Genomic DNA, 20,359 nt, shown 5'->3' with positions numbered 1-20,359 from the left:
CCAATCCAGCACCTTCCAACATCGCCACCAAAATACTGCTTCAAATATGTGACAACAAAATATGAAGTTGTAAAATAATATTTAATTTTATCAGAAAATGTACAGGTTTGAGCAGCAATTCAGATCTCTATATATTATACAGTGAACCAGGCTACACTTGAACGCAACAGACATATTATGGAAAGATTCAAAGAGCAATATGAGAAACAAAATAAACAATTCATTTTTCCTTGTGGATTTTTTGGGGTTTTTCTTCCTTTGCACTTTTTTTTAAAATGAACAGAACCTTGTTTATGAGCAAAGTAGTACTGACCAAAAAAAATACCTTAATGAAGTATTTTCCCCAATGGTACAAACACACAGAAACAGCCTAGTGTAATGTAATATAAAACACTTCAGTCCCATTTTTTTCTCACTTCTGGATTGTTGAAGTTAATGTTCAAACGCTCTGCTGAAGCTTCGTTTCTGGCCCCTGCTCCTGAATCTGTTTCTACCAGAGCCACCACGCCGACCATTCCTGGAGCTTGAGAAGCTTCGGCCATTTCCTCCACCACCTCCGCCTCCTCCTCGTATGGATTCTACCAACTCTGGTAATTCAGTCGCCACACACAAACGCCAGTGTTTTGAATCTTCCCATCTTGCCTACCAGAATGAAGTCAGACATAGCAAGTTAAATTCTAGGAATACAAATATAGGGTATGTAATAATTATTAAATTTGCTCAACTGAAAGGTAAAATCGTGAGCTGATATATGGGATTCAAGCTTCTAACTGGAGGGATCAATAATTTTGGCATAGTAATACTAATGCTACCAAGCAAAAGCCTGAATTCACTTTTCTGTGGAGAGAATTCTGGGTGAAAACAGAATAGAGAAAAGAGGAATAAAGCTTGCTGCCTACAAAGATGAATCCAGCACCACTTTTCTCAGTGCAAAAGTTTCAAGTTATAGACTTTTGGTCACAGGGGAATGGCTTAGAAAAGAAACACTGTGCTTATTCTGCTCTTCACTTCCTTCCAAGCCATCCCTTTTGCCACTAGGAAAGGCAGGATAAAGGCTACATCATCTTTTCAGTCTAACCCAGTCCGGCCAGTTTCATCTCCAGTATGCTGTACCCAGTATTTGCAATGAACATACCTCTATTTCTTTTTGGTCTGCTGCAGGAACATCAAAGCACACACCCTGAAAAGAAAGAATAATTTTAATGCATACAAGTCAAGCGTTTTAAATGATTGCAACTAAAAACAACAGAGCCCACAAATCTACACCTGACAGACAGGTACTATCAGGACTGACTGTCCTAAAAAATGCTTTTCTGTTTTGACATTAAGGCACAATTAACATGCTTCCTACCTTTTACCTGTTCTGCTATCCCCATAGCCATGCATTATCCTACCTCCTGAGCATGTCAGCAGAGCCCTAAGCACTAAAATAACAGATTGAGGCCCATCATCAACAGTGCCTGGAATAGAGAAAAAGACCAAATAGCTCCCCTGACAATTGCTAAGAAAAGGCTGCAATCAGAAGAGCCCAGTAGCAAAGACACAAAACAAAAACTTACCATTTTTCCCTTGAGGAAACACATTCTGTTCACCTTCCGATCAACATCATCACCCAAAACTTCTCGCAGTCTTCGCCAGGCATAGCTCATATTGTTTATTTCTTCAGAGCAGCGTAGTATCATTGTAACAAATCCCTAAAAAGAAATGGGGCACGTTCCACTCAGTCAGAGGAATAAGCTTCAGCACATATATTGGACAGGAGAAACCTGCCAATTTACAGTTTATTAACTAAATCTTTGAGTCGGTACTGTTACAGGGCATCGAGTATCTTTACAGCCACTCTACTGTTGCTTTTAACAAAATCAGTACTTCCTAGTGGCTTAAGTATAGTTCTCAAACAAAATGGTCAGGAGACAAATAATTCTCTGTTTAGACAACACAGAGGTGTGGCTCTTTTTCCAGTTTCAAGACAAGCATTAAGCCATACACCCTTCCTTACCACATCTGAGTTCAGCAGTGAGCGCTGTTCGATGGAAGTAGCGCCCGAAATATGGGCCAGAGCTGCAGCCAGAGCATTAACTGGTCCCTTTTCTTTTATTAGCAACTGAGCAGATTCTCTGAAATACTCAATAGCAGTCTGAGGAACAGAATCCAGGCACCTAAGCAATTAAAGCAAAAAAATTTAACAATTTATACACCAGTATTTACTAGGCTCTGGAATAGGAAAAAACCACAGTAATCCAAGATTTCAACAGTGTTCAGAAAGTTCAAAGAGACAGCAAAGAATAATTCAAACAGTCCTTCTGAATGAGGAAGGGAGGAAGATACAGCAGGGCTTGAGTCCCCGAACACACCTCATGGCATCTTTGCTGGAAGCCTTTATTATATCTGTTGCAGTAGGAACACCAACACGCTTGAATGTAATGCCCTGAAATTTAAAAGGCAAAAGACAAATAAAAATTGCAGACCATAAATAATTCAGTTCTAAAGAGGCAGTATTGAATTCCAACAGAACAAGCATTAAAGTCTGTAATTTTTCTTCTTATTTTCACCTTTTAATTTCCAATTTTTTCTAGAGAAAATTGCAAGGTTAACCTTACAGGAAAATGGGTAACACTTAAAAGGCTTTTATGTACCAGATCAGTTTAAACGGTTCAGTGACCCCAAACTGAAAACAGAAACCATTTTGGCAGATTCCTGGGGAAAACAGAGTCCTACAAATTCTAAATTACTACTTTTAGTCTGATAGATTTGAATCTAAGTACAAATTACAGAGTCTCAGTCTAAATGTAACTGTTTCATGTGCCAGGAATAAACCATCTCATCCCAATCACATACTTAATTGTCAAGGAAACTACCATATGGAACACTGCACAAAGTGCAAAAATGCAAGTAACAGTTCTCAGTAAAGCTGCACATATGCACATCACTGGTCAGATGATAACCAGGGTGAACACTACACTGAAATACTGCAAGTTTTTTCTCATTTCCAGGACAACCTTACTGGCATTTGCTGAAGAGGTGTGGGCATGAGAATCTTCAGTGCTCTCGCTGCTCCACAGTAACCGACAGTAACCAACCACCCTCCTCAAGACACCCGAACCTCCTCTAGGTGCTTTATAAACAACATTCTGTACTTGAACAAATTAGAGTCTTGCAATTAGAAGAAAATGGTACTTTACCGCTTTTTGTTCCACGTGTCTTAACTGATATTCTTCCTTTCGCTGATAAAAACAGATACAGATCCCAGTCCGCCCAGCTCGACCTGTGCGTCCAGAACGATGAATATAAGACTCCACATCCTTCAGAAAAAGAGAGCCTTATGAGTTACCTAATTCATTGTAATTTGATCAATTCATTGCATCCACGTAACTTGTAGAAGCCATTACCGTTAAGCCTGAACAGTGCACAGTAACTGCATCAGAGAATTAAATTAGAAAACATTATTTCACTAATATCAAGCAAATATGCTTTTCCATAATCCTCTAAAAATCATGGTTTGAAAGCCAGAGCCATAAGCATAGATCAACTTTATGCATCACCACACATTTGGAGTGCGTATTTCTCTACAACAGTCCCACTCACCCTCCTGCACATCCACTTGAGTGTGGTTACTGTGCTATTAATAGCGTATTCACTGAAACATTACATTGTTTCTTTTAAACGCTCTTAATTTCAGCCACTGTTCTCACTGTTCTGGTCCATAGCTCACATTCACCCCCACTTAAGAGAACTATTCTTCTCACTGTTTCCAGTCTTGCACACACCTAGCTTCAAAGGGAGAGGCTTGGAACAGCCTCATAAGAAGACATTTTAAGGAAATCATCTTTAAACATACTAGGGGCTGACACACTTTCAAAAAATCCCCTAAGAAACTACTTCTACATATCTGGACGTTCCTTCCCCTTAAACACAATGCTGATGAACTCTCTGTGGTCAATATCATCACCTGATAGCGTACACTACTTGAAAACAAGACTACAGATTATTACAAGACATCCAACATAACAGTCTCCTACCTTTGGTGGTGAGCTTTGTACAACCAGGTCAACTTCCGGGATATCTAAACCACGGGCAGCCACATTGGTTGCAACCAGAACTTTAAATGAACCATTTCTAAAACCCTTCAGTGTGATCTCTCTTTGCTTCTGAGGAATGTCACCATGCAACGACTGGCAATCCTGAAAAACAGTATTATTTTAGAACTGTACCAAAATCCCATACAGTGCTCCATTTTATGGTCAGCTTTGGGTATAACATCTTGGTATTTGATAGATACCGTATGGCAAGATACAGAAGATGAACTGAATTACTCAAATTTATATTTTAAGTGTCTTACAATATGTACTCAGTAATTCTTATTAATATACCTAAAAGGCCTTTAACAGTAGTAGGAAAACAGAACTGCAATGTGTGTCTTAGCTCTACATCTAATTACTGTGACATATGAAAACTTTGCCCTAATTTGCCATCCACACCATCTATGGCTGTTTCAAAATAGAAATCTACAACTTTTGTTTCATGTGCATGAGAGAGAGTAAAATCCTATCTGACCACACACAAAAGCCTGCCCTATGCATTTTGAAACTCTCCTTAAAACTTACACATCATAGGTCTGGTATCAACATAGGGTTGATACATCTCTGACAGGTTTTGTTACTTAATACACATGATAAAATACCTGTTTGATTGAAGCATTCAGAGCCAGCTCATTTGCCTCCTTTTTGGTCTCGCAGAAGACAATGGTCCTCCCGTGGCTGCCACTGTAGACCTGAATGACATCTCCAATAACTGCAGCTCTCTGAGACCAGTGACACTCTATTGCCAAATGCTGCGGAAAAGAACTCCAGTGATTAGCTTGTGTAAAGTTAAGATTCTTTTAAAATACTTTTGGAACTGTTAAATACAGAAATAGTAAAGACAGCTCCCTGATGGGGAAAATGTGCTAACTCACGATCCTGGAACATAAAAAATCCATAAAGCTCTTATGCTCACCACAATTAGTCTTATGTTCAGCAAAATAATTACAGTAAGAGAAAGTCAGGTGTCTAGCATACATGTATTATATTCCTTGCTATGGTATTTACTGCACAGCAAGCGAAGGCCTACTGAGGTGAGATACTACAGGAAGTTTGAAAAAAAGTATCTTGTATACAGAATAGCAGAAAGTTGACTGTGATGTCCATGACGATTTAAAAGCAGCAGGCTGATGTTCATGTGTGCCTTTTGCTTCCAACTTGGATAAATTTAGATACTACTTTTCTCTGAAAACCCACAAAACGGACAAGAAAAGCCTCTCTCTACCTGTGATGTGAGAAGAGAGATCCTAAACCCAGAAACAGCTTCACTAGCTGTAATGTGCCTTATGCTTAGAAAAAAATTCTCAAAACAACTTCCAACATCACTGTGGTAATGCACCTTAGGAAGAGATGAGCTCTCATAGCATAAAAGAAAAGGGAAAAAGCCTGAAAACATTTCGCATGAGATTACTCACTTCTACTGTTGTAGCAGCCTTCTGAGTTCTTTTCCCAATAAGGTCAATCTGTTCATATCTGGACTTCATGTATTTCTTAGCCACATCATACACCCAGTGTGGGCAAGTTGCAGAAAACAACAGTGTCTGGGGATTGTCTTCAGAATCTTAAAAAAAAACCAGAACAATGCTTCACAAACTTCATACATTTCACCTAGAGATGTACACAAGTTCATTACATGGGTGATTAAAAATGAGGTTAAATATCAGTACATAACATAAAGAAGGCAATTGAGGTTTTTAAATTTATGCATTACTGACACCTGGAGTAAAAAGTGTTCTAGAAAGTCTAAATAATTTCAAGATTATGAAAAAATTACTAAGGCCAAAAAATCCAATCTGTTTTCAAGCACTGATAGAAGTAAAAAGCTAATTCGTTTTAATTTGAAGAAGCCCAAGCACAACTTGAAGATAGGTGTCAAAGACAGTTATTTACAGACCCCTAGGTACTGAATTTCCAGTTTGCAAAGGTTCTATGAATGAGTCTCAAGATCACAATATAGAATATTCAGTCATTTCTAAACAAAGTCCCTTTATACCTGAATTTTAGCTAACTAAATTATCACTAATATTTCCTACTATTTGTTTAAATATTGGGATTACCCTTCTTGTATGCAACTCGTAAAATGTCTTCCACTTGCTCAGCAAATCCCATGTCCAGCATCTGGTCAACTTCATCAAGTACAACATGTTTCACCTTGGTAAGGTCCAGCTTGCCATTCTGGAGGTGGTCTTTGATTCGACCAGGTGTCCCAACCAAAATGTCAATGCCACTTCTCATGAGATCAGCTGGTGAACACGGAAGAGTAGAGTTAGCAGTGAACTAGGGAGCAATAACACATGGTAGTAATGAAACAGCTTCTTAAACCATTCATAAGTACACTCCTTACAAAAGTGAGAACAAATGATGAACAGGAAGAAAAAATCTGGAACAAAAAAAGTAAGGTAGAATATCTACCTCTCTTCATGAAGGAAAAAAAAAATGTACTTCCCTTCCCTGTCCCCATGATTTAAAGTAGCAAGGGTAAGCTTCTTTTAATATTCTTTAGAAATAGTTAGCTCTTCCCAAATTATCTACTTTAACTGGAAATTTTTTAAAATTTACCTATTTAACTATTCTAATTGCAGAAATCAACTCCTTCCTGAGGTTCTGCAGTGGAAAAACAATCATCCCTAATGCCTCAAGATGTATCATAATGAAAGAGCTCATTCTCATTCCTTGTTTACAACTACCCAGACAGTAAATTACGCTGTCACAACAATTTCTTCTCCACTTTACAGATCCTCTATGTATCCCTTATCACATGAAAAAACACATACCCACCCACAGCTTTAAGATTAAACTTTTTTAAAGAAAATGGGTTTACAAAAACCTAAACCCAAATACAGGTGATACACACAGTATACTCTGTTTCACTTTAATTTAAGGTACATGAGCAGATAAGCAACACCAGGAATACAACTGACAGCCACAGCCATTTATCTCCATAAGAAGATACATTTTGAGCTGCTGAATTTCCCATGAATAGTATCCAGCTCTTGAGCTGTAAGTGTGTGTTTGGAAAGACCCAACTGCATTTCTTAAATATGGGAGTCAATCAATATTTCAATTATTAGTCCTAAGAGTCACCTACTTTGTCCATTATAGGGAGTTCCTCCATAAAAACAAGCTACTGTCAGCTTCCTTGTGATGTCCTTGAAATCCTTCGCAACCTGATTTGCCAGCTCTCTTGTTGGACAAAGAACTAGAACCTGCATAGAAAAGACAAAACAGGTATCTTCTCAGCATGGCTTCTGAGAAGCCACTAAACTTCTGATAATTAATTTAGATCTGACCCTTTGTAAAATTAAAAAAAACACAGCTGTTTTAAATAATTATCTAAGCAAAGGCTAGAGAAACACACTGCTTAAGTCTCTTGTAACATCACTAAACTCCTTCAGCATATACTCAGTTAGGACAGGCTAACTTCTTTTTAAACAGGATAGGAGATACTTAAATTTTATTTAATTTTAGCTCCTGAATAGATCAGCTACAAGTTTTCTTCTGCAGGTGCATATGCTGTTTGAATGAATACAAGACTGAAGGATGTGGGTAACAAAAGGTTTTTGCACCTGCTCAGTAATACTTCACAGTCCTATGAGAAGGTGTAAGGAAGAGCTATCAGCTGTCTCTCGGCTTCCCTGTGGCTCAGGGAAACATATGTTCAGTCTGCAGTGCTGCTGTGCTAATCTATATCCCTGCAGAGGCAACCAAGGAACCATCCTCTCTTCCAACACACAGCTTCCCTGCAGGCAGGTTAACCAATTCCATTTAAAATGTGATTGAAGCACTGCTCTCCAACCTGGCATCAGTCGCTTCACAAAAGGAACCTTAAAATCCTTATCCTCTTATCCCATTTACCTCTTTCAACATTAAAACCCATTACCAAAAAGCAAACAGTAGTGTATTATGGTAGAGTGAGGCCTGGAATCTTTTATAAGGCTTACAACTCCCTTGAAGAAAGCTTTTCCTTCTCCAAAAGACTGTACGAAATCTAGAGACAGCGTTCTCAGTCAGCCAAGCAATGTGATGGGCAGATGCATATAAAACTGCTAGTACTAGTTTTGGAATGCACTTCAGGTAATCTATGAGATGGCTGGCAAGATTAAACAAACTGACAAAAATTATTAATGAGGACACGCTGAGCTTTGGCCCATCTAGTTTTTTCGGAGGAATCGTAAAGAATTCAGTGAAAAACCACACATGGTATTCCTTAGCAGAATGAACACAGCTTATAATGAATCTGCATTCTCTGGAGCAGAAGCTTCAACATTTGGTGGTGCTCCTAGTGAAAACTAAGTCTATTTTTAAAACCTCCCACTGTTTACATGTTTTAGAAAGAAACATGTTTAAGTAGACAGCTTTTATCAAGCTGTCAAGTTACAATTAGTAACTCATCTGTTAGCAATTTGGAGGAAAAACAAGCATCCAGTAGCCACTGGCCCTGAACAGGGAACGTGACTGAGCAAAATTAAATAGGAACACATTGAACACCTGTAGTTTTGGTGTCCCTGTGGCAGAAAAAGGAACTGACAAGTGCATAGATCTGTTGTGCTCTTCACTCTTCATCAGAGGCTGGGAGGCAGCACAGGACACAGGCAAAGCCCAGCAAACACAGCTTTCAAATCACCTTTAATGTGGGTCAGCCTACCCCTGCACAGACCTGAAGAATTTTTCTAGCAGCTGAAAACCCTGAATCATTTAGATGTAAGACGAAGCAAAATCACCATTTTAGCCAGGCACAGTTACCTTTGGTGGACGGCCTCTTCTTCTTTCCTGTGACTCTCCCTGAAGCTTTTCAATTAAGGGAATAGCAAAAGAGAATGTTTTCCCTGTTCCAGTTCGTGCTTGAGCAATGACATCTTTGCCAGAATACACTGGGTTGAAGGTCTTCACTTGCACGGGGAACAGGTATGTCACTCCTCGAGCTGTGACAATTTCAAGAGATTTCCTTAATATGATCATTTTACAAGTGTTCTTTCATACTCTTCAGTGGAAATTATTCCAAGAATTTCCATCAACTCTAAAGTAAGACTGTATCATCACCTCCATTGATTTATTTGATCAGATGAGTCATCTGCAAAGAGTGCCCCAGGACTATCTATTTTATTCTCTCACTTCACACCCCCAGAGACAGTGCTAGCTAGGACAGAGAAAGTTAATAGCCTTTATGGAAGACTTTCAGTACTGTGCCCACATATCTCAAAATCCCTTCTACTCTTCTTTTTATTCATACTAAATCATGTGCAAACTAACATCACAGATACTAAATATAACTGGTTTTCCTTTATTCACACCAAAAAACCCTTTAATTGAAAAATTCTCACACATCTTTTTTTTCCCCCTTGGCTTGTGTCATTTAGAATTTTACTGCAAAGGCTAAACTGGACAACACTGCAAACAGGAAAGTCTGCGCTCAAAGGTGTATTTAGAGCAGGCAATCAATGTCTTCTGCACAGCATCCGTGCTTGTACAGGCACAAGCAGAGCACATCTCGAAAGCTTATTGATCGAGGGTGTTGAGCATAAAAACATGACAGAGATCACTGACATTCTACAACAACACCTTGCCAAGAAACTTACCTTGAAGAAGCTGGATAGTTTCTTTGGAAATAGAAAAATTGGAGAAAGCACCCTCTTTCTGTTCTCCAGTCAACTCCTGTTAGGTAAACAATAACTCAGATAAGATTCCATGTGAATATCACATGACTGTCAGTAAATTCGAAGTAATTTAAGTAAATTCAGCATAGCCACTGGTGTCATACTCTTCAGTGACAGTGTCACAGCTGCAGTTAAAGAGCCTTCTTTGTTTTACCATCATATTTGAAACTTGGACAAAGTTAGCAGAAGTCACCTGTAGGTTAAGAGTGTTTCGTATCTAACAGCATAGTAAATCCAAAACACTCAAACCAAAACTGAAAACTCTTCATTAGAATAGTAGAATATCATGAGTTGGAAGGGATCCACAAGGATCACCAAATCCAACTCCTGCCTCTGAACAGGACAACCCCAAAAATCACATACACCTCATGATGCTGAATCATACTAAAGCTCCATCTCAGTGCAACTTGTCTGTCCAGCAACAGCTACCACAGCACCAGACTGCTGAAGCAAGGAAACCATGATGCACTGATCCAGCACTTCAGGACTTTCATAATTCAAAATTCTTCCAAGTTCTTGGCAGACTGAATAATTCAAGAACTTTAAATCTTGAAAATTTACAGCACTTTCGACTGATAAGGAAGGGGGGAAAGGGACTACAACCTATTCTAAATTTGGCCTTGTTACAATGCAGGAGTTAAAAATTATAACACACCACTATAACTAAAACCAGTCCTTAGCTTTACCTGATCCTGCTCGCTCTCACTTTCGCTCTCACTTGACGTTTCACTAGAACTACTCTGTCGGCTTCTGCGGGAGGATTTGCTGCTAAAGGAAGACAATCTCGATTTCTCCAGGCTTTCCTCTTTCGTATGACCGTTCTGTTTACTGACACTCTTTGATTTCTTGGGTTTCGGTGTGTAACGCTCCTCATCCGATTCCTCGCTTTCATCTGTCTGAGTCCTTCCCCTCTGAAACTTGTCCCGGTGTTTAGATTTCTTCTCCTTTTTTTCCTTCTGGCAAGGCACAGAGCAAATGAAAATACACGCTCGTGGATCCAAGCGACACGGAACAGAGAAGAGGGTGCAGAACAGTTAAAGCTTGAAGTGCACGTTCTAGTTACTGACGGGGGCGGTGGCTGGCACAAGGCAACAGATCCCTGCCGGCCGCCACCGCTCAGGAGACACGTTACCGACCACGAGACAACCGGGCCTTCGTTTTCGGGGCTCTCCCCCGCTCCAGGTGCCGGGGAAAGCGCCTTCCGAGCTCCCGGCGGGCTCCGGCAAGCCCAGCACGTCTGGTGGGGCCGCCCCGACACGCGGCGAGGCCGCGGCCCGGCTCGCCCGCGCACGTGGCCGCCCGGTCCGGGCCGCCCCGCGGCCACGCCGCGCACACCTCGCCCGGCCCGCGCCACTGGCGGTGCGGGGTGGCCGCGATCCGAGGCCAGACCCGCCGGGCACCAGCCCCAGCGTGCGGGCGCGGCCAGGCCGTACCCGGAGCCCTTCCCTGGTACCTTGTGCCGCCGGCGGCCGCTCTCCGGGACCGCCTCGGTGTCCATCGAGCAGTCGGAGCCCGACTCGGCCCCGCTGCTGGTGCTGCACCGGGTGGCCTCGGGCATCTCCGCTCGCCGCCGCCGCTCCGCCACGCCGCGCTCCGCAGCAGCCGCGCGCCCGCCGCGCGTCACGCTCCGAGCGGCCGAGGCGCCCGGCAGCCAATGGACGGCGGATCCGGCAGTGCGGAGGCGGGGCCGCGCCATCCAACAGCCAATCGCCTGCGGCCGTCGGCGCGGAACCACAACTCCCGGCGTGCCCTAGGGGACAACGAGAGGACTGCAAGCCCCGGCGCGACCCGCGCGCGTTGCGCGCTGTGAGGGGGTGGCCGCCATGACGGGTCCGCCATGAGGGCTCTGCCCACGGCTGTTGCCAGGGCGCCTTTCCCCAGAACAAATCTCCAGTAGTTTTACAAGCTGATGACTTAGCCTCTATAACTACGGCAGAGAAGCGTTCAGTTGTGAAAAGTCTAAAGTAGGAAAGGGCAGTGTGACCAAATAACTACGATTTAAAAACCTCAAGCCTGTGGTGATTTGCAGCATGAGCCCAGCACAATCTGCTTGTAGCTACAGAGATAAATCAGGATAAAGAAGTCAAAATTAGTTTTAGGAAGTAAAATCTATGAAGCGATCCTGACAGCTGCCAGGATGTCGATTCCTTGTGGAATGGGAAGGTCAGGCTACAAGCAGGGCCTCTCTTAAAGCAGTGCCACTGGCCTTACCTGTTGTCTCCTGCTACCAGCACCTTTTCATTTGCAAAGACTAAACCGTGCTTGTCAGATGCAAACACACCAAGTAGGCTGAGGATAGCTGAGAGTGCTGCAGGACAGAGTCAGAGAACCTTGGTATTAAAGGAATTTTTGTAGTGACCAGGTGCATGTCTAGTTCATTTGCTTTGTTTTCCTGCAGGGAAGGTGAAGCATGCTCTAATTTCTGTGGCACAAGTAGGAAATGCTCTCCAGAATTACAGTGCTAAACAGCCCTGGCCTACTGCAGTTCCTATTAGAGCAGCACAAGCCCTTTCCAGGTCAATGGTGTGGGTCTGAATGAAGAACGCCAGTTCTCATTTTTATTATCACAGAGACACACAAAAAATAATTAAAGATGAGGGCAAACAAAATACACATGACCTCTCCAAACACCATTGTCAAAAGTTTTAACTAACAGCTTTGATTTAGAGACAGCCTCACTGATGTGACTGGCTGCATTGACAGTATGGGTACCTTGTTACAAGGGGAAAGTTTACAAAGCTCATTAAAAAAAATAATCAAATATTCATGACCAGAGTTAGATGAAGTAAGGAATTTTGTTGCAATTGTCCTTTCACTTGCCCTCCTCTTTGCATTGATATTTATACTTTTAGAATTTGGCAGGAAGCTTCATCTTCTTTTCAGTCCACCTAAAATAATAGAATTATTAGAAGTCAGACTTCACATTCCAAAACCAAACTGAGTTGGCTTAGCTTTTAGTGCCAGAGATGGCATCAGTACAAATAGTAAAAATGATCCTCTGAAATACATTTTGCTAAAGATTTCAAGCGTGCTTGGAAGAGTGCACAGCCAAGAGCTGCTTAAGGAAAAGATTAACAATTAGCAGAATTTCCTTAGAAACTGTAGTTTGTGGTTTGTTCCTTCATATACCAGCTTCTCAAGGTGACAGTACAAAACTAATGAGAACTCCAATGGTTTAATTAGTTAAATACTACTCATTTAAGATACTAAGAGAATGTGTCGCTGTTAAAAAAAAAAAAAAAAAAAGGATGTGATTTTTAACATAGGTTCTTGCCAATTTGGTTAAGTTTTGGAGGTCTCCATGTACACCTGTGTAAAAGATTGTTTCATGCCAATTTGTTGTCCATTAAGAGATTTTCAGGTGTAATTACAGGCAAAACATACACTATGAAAGCTCAGGTGATGTACACATTCTCCTGTCTATTGTGGGCAAGTCAGATGGTATTTTCTACTTTAAATTTTTGTTGGATCTCTATTCTTTATGTACAACTGGAGAAACTATGACAATATCTAGTGTCATATGGTGAGATCTATGTGAGCTGAACCTGCCTGCTAACAGGAGCTTATCAAACACTGTGTTTAACACCGAGTTTATCAAACACCATGTTTCTTAACGTTTCTGCGCTTGGCCATCTCTACCTGCAGGACAGATCTCATACTGTTCTCTTGCCTCATGGCAACAAATGCAAAAGACAAACAGCAGCATTTGTGTAACTGATGTGAGAAAATGTTCATGTAAAAAGACTTAGCAGAACTATACAGTTTGAGTATTTGTGGATCAATAACACTGAAGTTTTAAAAAATAATAAGAATTTTGTTGTTGAGGAGGGAGTTTATGATTTACTGCATCATTTCTGCCTAAATCTGATGGTCAATTTGAAGATAAAACATCTTACTTAGTTTCATGTGTTTTCGTACCTTGGGGAGTCAATTCCACTGTCTCCTGTAATGCTGTGGTTTTCTGTCCCTTCTGAGTGTTTCTGTTCTGGGATCACAGGACATGTATTCTTAAAAAACAGATATTTTTTTCCTAAAGGGTTTCTCACTTCTTTGATCTGCGAGCCCAAGGCACAGAGTGCTTCTCCTTCTCCTACCTCATGCGTGAAGTTCTGCGAAGTGTCAGCATCAGAGTCAGCCTCGTCAGCGTGGCAGCAATCTGCCACAGCTGAGCCATTCCCACATTCAGTAAGGCCAGTTCCTTCATCCTTTCTGTGACCTTTCAGAAGAACCTGACTGCACAACCAGCTTTCTTCTGTGGAGTCTGGTTTTGGATGCTCTTTTGAGCTGTCTGTTGATTCTGCAAAGCTAGCACGTCCTTTATATCCGTGCTCTCCAGAGTTGCATTCATTTACAGTTGTGTTGTGCTGGGCAGCACAAGTACTGACCTTACAGGCTTTTAAGGACACAGCTGCCCCCGGCTTTTGCACAGCTGTACTCCAGTCTCTTGTGTCTGAAAAGGCATGGCCAGGAGGCAGGTGACATGATGCATGGCCTTCAGAATTCTCATCCAGATGTGACAAGTTACAGGTGTCACCATCACGTCCCTTTTGGTACAGAAGATGGAAGTTATCAGTAAATCCTTCACTTTCCAGCTCCATTGATCCAGGATGGCTGGCACAGTCATAGTTAAATGTAAGTTCACTCTTTTTATCAGTCTTTGGTCTGCATTTCACACCATTTTTTTGGGCCAGATTAACACTGGCTGTGTAATTTGAAAGATGGACATTTTGAAATTCATTGGCTGTTCCATCTACCAACTCACATACAGTGTCAGCTTTGCGTCTGCAGTGCTCATCTTTCAGATAGAATGGAAATTCTGCATTTTCTTTGCACACACCACTATCTTCAATGTAGGAGCAAGGGGACTTTTTTTTTACTGTTCTTTTATAGACATTTTCTTCAGAAATATTACTCTCTAGAAAGTATTTACTTTTATTATCTATTTGCAGATTACTGCCTTGTAGATAACTACCATTTTCACTTAAATTGTCTTTCTTTAGTTGAAGGCGAGACCTATTAGCATGGAGTAGGTTGTTTTGCTTAGCTTTGTCAGCCTCAGTTTCTACAGCCAGCTGTTCAGTTTCACAGCTGAAGGGTCTTGAGGAGGCCAAGGACTGTGGCCTTTGGAAAGCCCTTCCTTGCTTTTGAGTCCGGCACTTCAGCTGACTGTTAAAAACACCTTGGTACCCTCTTGAATGAAAGCTGTGAGGTCTCCATGGCAGACCCTGAAAAGGATTCTTAATCTGCTTCTTATATATCACATGGGATTCCACTGCTACATCAGGTGGCTCTTGGTTTTTGATGGGCAGTGAAATGTTCTCTTCCAGTTTCACACTTTGAGATGTTGGCTTCTGTATGTGAGATTTCCCGCTGCTCCTGCTAATCTGCTTTTCTTTCTTTGATTTGGTTTTCCTGGTGTGTTTTGCTATTTTACTTGGTGCCTTTTGAATACAATCCTTTGAAAGATGATGGTTTTGCCTGACTATTGACACTTCAGCTGAGGTACCACTACTGATGTATTTTTTCTCTTTACTGATATATTTTTTCTGCTCCTCAAACTTCTGCATTAATATTGTGTGTTTAATCAAATTATCAACTGTAAGAGTAGGGTTAATATGCTTGATGATTTCATGTTCAATATCACGTGGAATATTGTCTAAGTCATCTTCATCCCTGACTGGCCACTCCTGGGGAGGAAACTGGGCTGAAAAAGTAGAGTACTCCTTCTTGTGTTTTTCTTTTTTAGAACCACTTCTCCAGAAAATACCAATGCCAAACCTTTTGCTTTTCAGTTTTGCTTTCACAGATGCCAGAGATTTGATGGTGTCCCAGGAACGGTTCTCAGCAGGTGCAGAGATCCCTTGAGTTTGAATTGAAGGCTTCAATTCACTGCAGCCTCTCTTTCCCTCTCCATTAGATTCATGGCTCATTACCTGTTGATGTCTTTGTTCACAGAGCATATTTTGGTCAGGGAAACAATGGCAGGATCTGTAATGAGTTACTGTAGGAATGTTTTCTTTCACTAGGTCTGCACAGGGCTTAATGTTTACCAGGTAAGTGATGGAAGGCGATGAACAGCAACAACTGTCCTCAACAGGACCCTTCTGTTGTCTTCTGTGGCCTCATTTGTGATAAAGTATGTGTTGGGAGTCACAATGAAATATCCTTCTCCTGTATGATAGATTTTTCTTTCCTTAATTAGAGTGCCAAGGATATTATATAATAAATTGTGGGAGGGCACTGCAATGCCTACAACAAAGAGACAAGATATTTCAAACCAGAAATAAGCTTTCAAATAAAATGGGTGCTGGCCAAAAAATCTCTCTCATACAACAGTCCTGAAATCAACCAAGCATAAAATATCCAAAGCATTTAGGTAAAGGCCAGCTGTGTCTCTGGTTTTCACTGCAGCACCACTGTGAGGGAGCAAGGATGTTGTCTTTGTCCCTGTCAGGATATGCTATTCATGAGAGAGACCTTCTGTCAGGTACAAACTAAACAATGTCTTGTTCAAAGCATTTCCCTCCTGGCATGTTATTTAACAGTGACTTTCATCACTCTCTCTGAAGTTTCTGGTGTAGTTTGGTCAGATGTCAATTTATTATCTCACTGAGACTGGTCTCAGCTACTGGTTTTCCATCAGGTGTCACAGTCTCAGAGTCTTTAGTCTAGTCACAGCTGATCTCCTGTCCACAAAATTAAAAACTTCCAGCAGGGTGAAAACACAGCAAGAAATACCTCCAAGACCCTACAAACTTTGAGAGTGCTACTTCTGGCTGACCTACAAATTCTACCTTGTGGTTATCTCAGTGCACTTAGTGACTACAACACGTTCCTGGCATGGTCCTGTGCCAGTTTGTGGGGTTGCATTAATATTTTTCCCACTGCTTAAAATGCCTACCATGTCAGCCTATATCGTTCACAGAGCTGTCAGGTTAAGAGGACTCAAAAGAAGCAGCTCAGTATCAAAAAAGCAGCCTACTGAGAGGGCCATGACGAGACTGTACAAAGTCTCAAACACATTAACACTTTGATGTTGCAGATCTAAGGGAAATGGGATATTTTTCAGATTTACAGAAAACATTTAAGGGAAGTATCTGCCACCCTATCAAAATCTCAGTATCAATATTCTGAGTTGGAAGGGACCACAAGGATCATCAAGTCCAGCTTGAATGGCCCATACTGGAATCAAACGCACCACCTTGGCATTATTAGCACCGTGCTCCAACCAGCTGAGCTAGAAGTGATGAACTTAGTGTAAGTAATTTGCTTTCAGGAAGGAAATGGCTAGGCTATGACCAACAAACCTGAATTTGAGGCTGGTTATATTTTTTGATAGCAAACACCAGATGTAGACTCCTACCCAGTCCCTTTGTAGTCAAAGTCAGCTGTGTTCCTGTTTCTTACATGAGGACTTAGAATCTCTGTGATCTAACAGTCTATTTTATGCAGTTCCGTATCTGGCACATAAGTACCACTTCTGTGTTTTCCCACTCTCTGGAAAGGGCATACTCTCCACATGCCACTGCACTCAGTTCCCTCTTATTCTCAAAGATTTATTACAATCTGTGAAAAGGATTACATCCAAGTCAATGTAGTGACACTCACAGATTGATGAGAAGTATGCGCATTCATGTATTCTATCAGGTGCCTGTTAACTTACCCTCCTTCACTTTGCCAGCTTTGGTTGTAAACATTCAGTGATCCCTTGTCCTCTATCAAAAACTCAAGCTTGATGATACAGCCACTTTTTAAAGGAGGGAGAAACAAACACGTTACCTGGATAATTTTTCACTAACTGCTCCATTAAAGTTTCCTGTGTGACCATCACATGATCTGCATTCATGTCTGATATGGTCCAACATATTCCTTCTGCCAAAGGAACAGAGCCTGACTGCAGGAGAGGATTCATGAGAGCAGGGGTCACATCACCCACCTAAAAGAAAAGAAAATTATCTGAATGGAATAGTGTTTCATTTCTTCTGTTAGCTGTGAAAGATTTCCACTGAAAATTTCCCTTATCCTCAACTAATTTTCTTTGGCAAATTACTTGGAAATATTTCTGAGAGGAGGAAAGTGGTGCTAACACTTGTCAAGAGCCTTTGTAATGAAGGAAACAGAAGGTTGCCTTAAGCATGTTAGTTTGTTTGGTATAAAATTCCAGCCAAACTCATAATTTAGATTAATAAACAGGGAGCAGAGAGAGAGAATTATTTCTAATGACTGCTGATTTTTTAGAGGACTGCTTACATGTTAAACCATGCAGAACCTGTATTTCTCCAAGTAGCTAATGGGAAAAGGTCAACTTCCAACAATCTAAGTACAAAATGTTTTCACCAAGTCAGAACACAAGGAAAAAAAAAGACATGTAATAGACTTTGTCCCTTGTCTAGCACATAAAATTGAAATGGTAAAATGCCACTTTTAGACTGGGCTCTAGACCTAGAGATTATTTAGTATACTGGGTAGAGACCAAAAACGTTTATTACAGCTGCATGCATTTTTCAGGCTACCTCACTACCTGTCCTGGTAGGAGACAAAAACATTGTCCCTGTTCTGCATGACAAAAGCAGAAGTTTGGAGGGGCCAAAAGTGTGGCCCAGCTTCCCCAGTGACTGCAACCCCAGCCCAGAGGGCTGAAAAGGGTCTTAGTCCTTCACCTTAATTCCCCCATCCTTAAAACACAGATAAAATCTGTCCTCTCCCCTTCCCAAGATGGCAAAGCCAGTAAGGACAAGCCCAGCAAGTACTTCTGACACAATACCTGTGCATCATGTAGCTGAAATAAGTATTTTCCATGAAGTTGTTGATAACAAGGCATGAAGCAGGGACTCACCTGAGGTCTGTGCACGCAGTGAGACAATGACCGCATACACCTTCTCAGACAAACAAAAAACCAAAAAGCCTCACCTTTCTTCTTTTTTTTTAGTTAGACTAATGGTCTGTTCCCTCGACCAGGTGATGTTCTGTGCTCCCCTGTTCCGTGCTGCACAGAAAGCCCCTGGCTGTGCCCAGCTGCCAGAGCAGGCAGAAGGCAGCAGGGACTTCTGGTTCCCTCACAAGGCATGACCCAGTGTTAAATGCTAACAGGAATTTTCCCGCAAGTAAAAAGTGACATTTTATATTAAGCGATGTTCACGTTTAACTAAACCGCAGTTGTCTATTGGATGACACTGTAACCCAATATTTATCCTCTAGGCAGAAAACTACAACACAAACACTTCTCTGAGTAAATGAAATACACAACATTGCTTTGAAGAGCTTAAGTTGCTCCTGACCTTTGTTTTACAACTGCTGCTATATTCAACAAAAAGAACTCTGAAAAGAAAATCCTGGCATACAGTTTCCTCAGTGGTGTTGCTAGGAAACTCCTTGCAGGTGCAGAAACCATTGCAAGCTTTCTTTTTCTATGGGAAAGGCCATCAGCATTCAGTAATAACTCTTGTGAATGGCTTGCTGGCTGAAGTGTCTGCTGTGGGCACACCGTGCTGCTGCCAATTTCGCCATTTGTTCCTGCAGAGCACCAGACTGCTAAGGAGTAAAATACCAAGTGTCATTAAAATGTATTAATTATCTTTATAGTTTTTATCTTGTTGCTGTTGTCTGTATCTGTTCTGCAGCCTCAAATTCAGTGTCTCCATTCAGGGAAGGCTGTTTCAGAATAATATTTAAAACAAAGCATTAAGCATAAGCCAGCTTGATACTGAAGGAATTTTAACAAATCTAAAATCATGTTTGAACACAAGTCTGAAGTGATTGTTGCAGAGTCAATAGTGCACACTTGCTAACAACATAAATATTAGATATCATTCTCGCCTGACTTTGAAATAAAATCCAAAATTGTGAAAGCAAGAGTTAGATCATTGGCAACATTGATAAGCAATGTGGGTAAAGCCCCAGGCAGTACCCTACAAGCGTCTATCTAGTTTTTATTAAAAACTTTGTAGATTCACTTTCCATAGCTAAATAACTGTTGTTGCACTTCAAATATTCTCCCAAGTTTGTTGTAAATACATAAAAGCTGCATCCCTTAGATTTGCGCATGGAGAAGACTTAACAATTTGTGCAAGCTGTGTTTCATAGGCCTAATGTAAAATCACCAGAGCACCATGCTCATTAAAGCTCCTCAGCGTTTGTCCTTTCACAGCTCAAAAACCCTGCAGAATCCCCTGTCCACTTCCCGACTCTATGTAGATCTGATGACAATCACCTTCCTTTCTTCATAGTCTTAGGAGGGCCTTGCTTACACCTTTGCGCAGGGAACCTGTCAGCAGTCAAGGAACTCAGCTTCTCCCTTGATGGTTTAAACACAGCCCCATTCCCTTCCACCCTCTGCAGGTTTTGCAGAACTACGTTAACCAAAGCCAATCTCGGCAGCTGGCCAGGGCTCAGGTATTCTTATCCTTCAGTTTGCTTTACAGGTCTGTTCAAACTCTGCTCATTACCTGGACACCTAAAACCCAAGAATACCCTTTTTGTAGCACTTACCGATCGCAATGTGGGAAGTCATCTGTAATATGAGCATTGGATAACAAAACTCAAGACACAGAAAAGCCTCTGGGTATTCTTGACTAGCACAAAGTGGTTTTGTTCCATCTCTGTAATGTCAGCATTATCATTTTTCAC

The 20,359-nt window shown here is 41.3% G+C and overlaps 2 protein-coding genes across 2 annotated transcripts; both read right to left on the bottom strand.

Moving 5' to 3' along the window:
* Positions 1-62: 62 nt before the first annotated feature.
* LOC116447286 (nucleolar RNA helicase 2-like) lies at positions 63-11,344 on the bottom strand. Its single transcript, XM_032116313.1, has 15 exons — positions 11,187-11,344; positions 10,420-10,689; positions 9,656-9,731; positions 8,823-9,001; positions 7,168-7,285; positions 6,137-6,322; positions 5,495-5,640; positions 4,682-4,831; positions 4,020-4,181; positions 3,183-3,302; positions 2,355-2,428; positions 2,000-2,159; positions 1,560-1,694; positions 1,136-1,180; positions 63-642 (listed from the first exon to the last, which is right to left on the bottom strand). Exons 1-15 carry the CDS (start codon positions 11,289-11,291, stop codon positions 433-435), a joined length of 2,136 nt encoding a protein of 711 aa, XP_031972204.1. The 5' UTR covers positions 11,292-11,344; the 3' UTR covers positions 63-432.
* Positions 11,345-12,259: 915 nt separating this feature from the next.
* Positions 12,260-18,389, bottom strand: STOX1 (storkhead box 1). Its single transcript, XM_032117012.1, is given in 4 exon segments — positions 12,260-12,621; positions 13,652-15,827; positions 15,830-15,982; positions 17,513-18,389. Coding segments are annotated over 4 exon segments (2,502 nt in total). The 5' UTR covers positions 17,646-18,389; the 3' UTR covers positions 12,260-12,581.
* Between the last annotated feature and the right edge of the window lie 1,970 nt (positions 18,390-20,359).

This window comes from Corvus moneduloides, chromosome 8 (assembly GCF_009650955.1).
Source record: "Corvus moneduloides isolate bCorMon1 chromosome 8, bCorMon1.pri, whole genome shotgun sequence".
Lineage (NCBI taxonomy): Eukaryota > Metazoa > Chordata > Aves > Passeriformes > Corvidae > Corvus > Corvus moneduloides.
This window is presented reverse-complemented; position numbering and strand designations above follow the sequence as displayed.